The sequence below is a fragment of the Mandrillus leucophaeus genome, unplaced genomic scaffold (genome assembly GCF_000951045.1).
Source record: "Mandrillus leucophaeus isolate KB7577 unplaced genomic scaffold, Mleu.le_1.0 Scaffold120, whole genome shotgun sequence".
Taxonomy (NCBI): Eukaryota; Metazoa; Chordata; class Mammalia; order Primates; family Cercopithecidae; genus Mandrillus; species Mandrillus leucophaeus.
Window position 1 is genome coordinate 1,175,845 of NW_012100321.1, and position 4,175 is coordinate 1,180,019.

Consider the following 4,175-nt stretch of genomic DNA (forward strand, 5'->3'; position numbering starts at 1 on the left):
GATGGTCTCGATCTCCTGACCTCATGATCCGCCCGTCTCAGCCTCCCAAAGTGCTGGGATTACAGGCTTGAGCCACCGCGCCCGGCCAGTCCTATTTTTTTTTTGAGATGGGGTCTCTCTCTGACACCCAGGCTAAAGTACAGTGGCTTGATCATGGCTCACTGCAGCCTTGACCTCCCAGGCTTAAGCAATCCTCCCTCCTCAGCCTCCCTAGTAGCTGGGATTACAGGCGTGCGCCACCACGCCCAGCTAATTTTTGTATTTTTTGTAGAGGTGGGGCTTCGCCATGTTCACCAGGCTGGTTTCAACTCCTGGGCTTAAGGGATCTGTCTGCCTCAGCCTCCCAGAGTACTGGGATTACAGGCTTGAGCCACCATGCCCAGCCCTGTCCTACTTCTAGTGACCCCTGTCTGGTTGACCATCTGTCACTGATCCAATTTCTGACCCTGACCTCTCCTATCCTCTTGATCCTCTTGTTACCGTGTTCCCCCAGCTGCCCGCTCATCCGTTATCTTTCCCCAGGTTCAAGGATGGCCCAGTCCCTGCCCATGAACCATCCCACCGCTATGGTGAGTGGGTGCCCTTGGATGAGCCGAGGCTCGGTCTGGGAGTCGGGTGGTGTGTGCCACGCCTTCCCTTTCCGATGATACCTGGGTTCTGTTGCAGATGACCAGGCCTGGGCCCGGCCCCCGAAGCCCCCTACGTTTGGGGAGTTCCTGTCCCAGCGCAAAGCTGAGGCCAGCAGCCGCAGGAGGAGAAAGAGCAGTCGTCCTCAGGCCAAGGCAGCACCCCGGGCCTACAGGTGGGGCATCCCTTCTGTGGGCTTGCATACCCCCAGGGCTCTCCACAGGGCGTCCTCTTCTTTGGCTTGCTGTGAAGGTGTGGGTACATCTGTCTGTCGCTGTCTTTGTCTTGGCCCTATCTCGCAGGTCTGTGGTTTGAGGGGCTTGGGATCTGGCTCTTGGTTTTATCCTCATCTGTCCCCTTTCTGCCCTTACCCATCTCCTCTCCTGCCACCTGCCCTGCTCTCTGTCTTTGACACCTGGGGACACACATCTGCCATTCCCTCAGTGCTCCAACATGCCAGGTGCTCTGGGCAGCTCCTCCCTAGGGAGGGTGGAAGCAGGAAGCCCTTCCTCCTATCTACTCTCCACCCAGGCATCACCCCTTCCCTCTGTTCCCTCTAGTGACCATGATGACCGCTGGGAGACAAAAGAGGGGGCAGCATCCCCAGCCCCTGAGGCTCCACAGCCCACTTCCCCTGTGGAGACATCCACGCAGGTGAGGCTGGGCCACGGTTCAGGGCATGGGCCTGGGGTGGGAGCTCAGGGCCTGCGCCTTGCCCTGACTTGCCTATGTCCCCAAAGCTACCCAAGATCCCAGCTCCTGCCCACCAGCCTCCAGAAGACAAGGGGGAAGAGAACGAGGGGGAAGAGGATGAAGAATGGGAGGACATAAGTGAGGACGACGAGGAGGAGGAGGAGATCGAGGTGGAAGAAGGTGATGAGGAGGAGGAACCAGCCCAAGACCACCAAGCCCCAGAGGCCGCCCCCACTGGGAGCCCCTGTAGTGAGCAGGCCCACGGAGTCCCCTTCAGTCCAGAGGAGCCCCTGCCGGAGCCCCAGGCCCCTGGCACGCCTTCCAGCCCTTTCTCACCACCCAGCGGCCACCAGTCCGTGTCCGATTGGGGTGAAGAGGTGGAGCTGAATTCTCCCCGGACCACCCACCCGGCTGGCGCCCTCTCTCCGGGTGAGGCCTGGCCTTTTGAGACTGCATGAAGCTGGCTGTGTGTGTGTGTGTGTGTGCACAAGTGCGCGTGCCCTGGAGGGGTGTGGCTGATGGGGGACCCTTGGGGGCTGGGCCCTGGGACCCAGTGTGTCCTATAGCCATGGTGGCTGTTGGTTGGGGGGCAGCCCATGCTCTTCTGTATGGTCATGCTCTTCTCTGGAATGCCGCCTCCCAGAGCCTGCCCCAGCCCTTCGAGCCCCCTCCCCAATAAAGAATTCACATCCTCAAATGACATTCCCCCAGGTGTGTCCTTGAACCCCCTTCTACTCCCCCTGGGCCTTCTCTCTTGGGGTAGGGAGATGTCAGGAGGGAAAGGGGGCTTGACCGGGCCTCCCCTTCCCTAGGAGGTGGCCAGTCAGCCCCTGCCTCCCTGGAGAGTGGGCCCAGCCTCCCAGGAACCCAGAAAGCTGAAGAGGAAGGGTCTGAGGCAACTCCAGGTGGGGGAGTGCATGGGGCAGGGGGTGGAGGCTGCTGCTGCTGCTTTCTGTGGGGCTGAGGGGCAGAGGGCTTGGGGGAGTGGGGTGAGTGTGTGTAGGTAGCAGTTGGACCATAGAGGTGAGGTGAAAAGGGTGAGCTGGGATAGGGATTGGAGACTGGAGCTGGGTGGCAGGGGTGGGGCAAAGGGGCAACTTTATGGGCCAAGCCAATAGGAATTGGATATGTGGGTGGAGGTTGAAGTAGGGGGTAAGGAAAGGATTAGAATTTTGGAGTCGAACTCAGGGGTTTTGGAAAGCACTGGTTTAAGAGTAATGGGGGTGTGGTCGGACACCTTGGCTTATGCCTGTAATCCCAGCACTTAGGGAGGCTGGAGTGGGCAGATCACTTGAGGTCAGGAGTTCCAGACTAGTCTGGCCAAGAAGGTGAAACCCCGTCTTTACTAAAATAAAAAAATTAGCTGGGTGTGGTGGCATGCGCCTGTAATCCCAGCTACTTGGGAGGCAGGAGGCTCGCTTGAATCTGGGAGGCAGAAGCTGCAGTGAGCAGAGATCGCTGCAGTGAGCAGAGATCGCTCCACTGTACTCCCACCTGGGCGACAGAGCGAGACTCTGTCTCGGAAAAAAAAAAAGCGGGGGATTGGTGTACTAGGGCAGGAGCTAAAGGTGGACTTCGAAATTTGAACTGACTCCAAAAGACCAAAAAGATGTGCAAGGGCAGAAAACTGGATTTCACTGTGGCTGGGATTAGAGTTTTGAGGTGCAACCTAGTGGGGCAAATTAGAATAGAGATGCGGACCCCATCAGCATTTTGGGACCGACGAAGTGTGAGCAAGAGGCCGAGCCCCTCTCCACCTACACTTCGTAGGAGTAAGATTTCGAATCTCAGGTGGCCTCCCCTCCCCGCAGAGTGGGATTAGGATTTGGGGTGCAGAGCCGAGGAAGGACTGGTTAGAATAGCAGGCGGTGGCGAAGGAAAGGGGAGGGCGGGTCCTCTAGGACTGGCTTGGTGGAGGTTGGTGAAGGCCGTGAGATGGGGCGGGGGTGGGAGAGGACAGGTTGCAGCGGTGGGTGGCGCGGGGGCCTAGGCGCTCTGTCTTGGGCCACGTGTTGGTCGGGAGACAGAGCGCACCACACCCGCGTTTCCCCGATTGTAAACAGGGTTATGTTGCTGGGGGTGTTTGCTGCTGCGTGGGTCCGCTGAGAGGATTAGTCTAGGCTGTGTAAACCGCTTAGCGCCAAGCCGGCTGTGGCAGGGGCTCCAACGGGGAAGGGGCGTGGCTAGGCGGCGGAGCGGTCCTGGGCCTAGGGGAAGGTAGGAAGACTAATTCCCTCCGCTGACTCAGCCCCTTCTCTCCTCAGAGGCGGGCCCCGAGGGCCAGGAGACGGCGGAGATCACCGACTTCCAGAGGGTGCGTTTCTGCAAGGTGGTGGCGGCCCCTCCGCCGCCGGGGGCCGCTCGCTGACCGCGCCCGCCGGACCGCGGCCTCCGCGCTCTGCACTAACCTCCCATCGCCTCGCTCCTCTGTCCTCTGCTTCTGCCACACTCCAGCCAGGAGAGGGTTAAATGTAAGGGGGGAGGAGCCAGGGTCTGCGAGCCGGGCGGGGCCAGGGCAGTAGTCGGTGCAGGCCCCACCAACGGGGGACGTCGCGGTACCGGGACGGTTGGGACGCTTCCGCGTTAGCCTCCCATGGAGGCCCTGGGCGGCTCGGGTTGAATCTCCCGCCTCCAAGATTGCATCCGAGGCCTGGCAGATAGCCGGTGACTCTTCCGAAGGGCTTGAATTACTCGGGCACCAGCCTTGTCCTATTAAACGCAGTGCTTCCGCTCACCCTTGAACTGTGTTTCTGGAGGGGGCAGGCTGGGTCGCTGTGCTTGGCGGGCTTTTCCGTGTTGGAAGAGGCGGGAGGAAGGAGTCTTCCTTCACTCTTCTGATCCGTCTTCCCTCCCCC

At 60.1% G+C, this 4,175-nt stretch overlaps 1 protein-coding gene across 1 annotated transcript in view; it reads left to right on the top strand.

Annotated features, from left to right (window-relative positions):
• Nucleotides 1-4,175, top strand: part of CCDC9 (coiled-coil domain containing 9) — a 24,006-nt gene that overhangs the window by 10,488 nt on the left and 9,343 nt on the right. The window contains exons 8-12 of the mRNA XM_011969782.1: nt 523-569; nt 667-802; nt 1,188-1,281; nt 1,368-1,786; nt 3,248-3,250. Coding sequence (XP_011825172.1) covers nt 523-569; nt 667-802; nt 1,188-1,281; nt 1,368-1,778 — 688 coding nt within the window. The 3' untranslated portion in view covers nt 1,779-1,786; nt 3,248-3,250. The remainder of the gene's footprint in view (nt 1-522; nt 570-666; nt 803-1,187; nt 1,282-1,367; nt 1,787-3,247; nt 3,251-4,175) is intronic.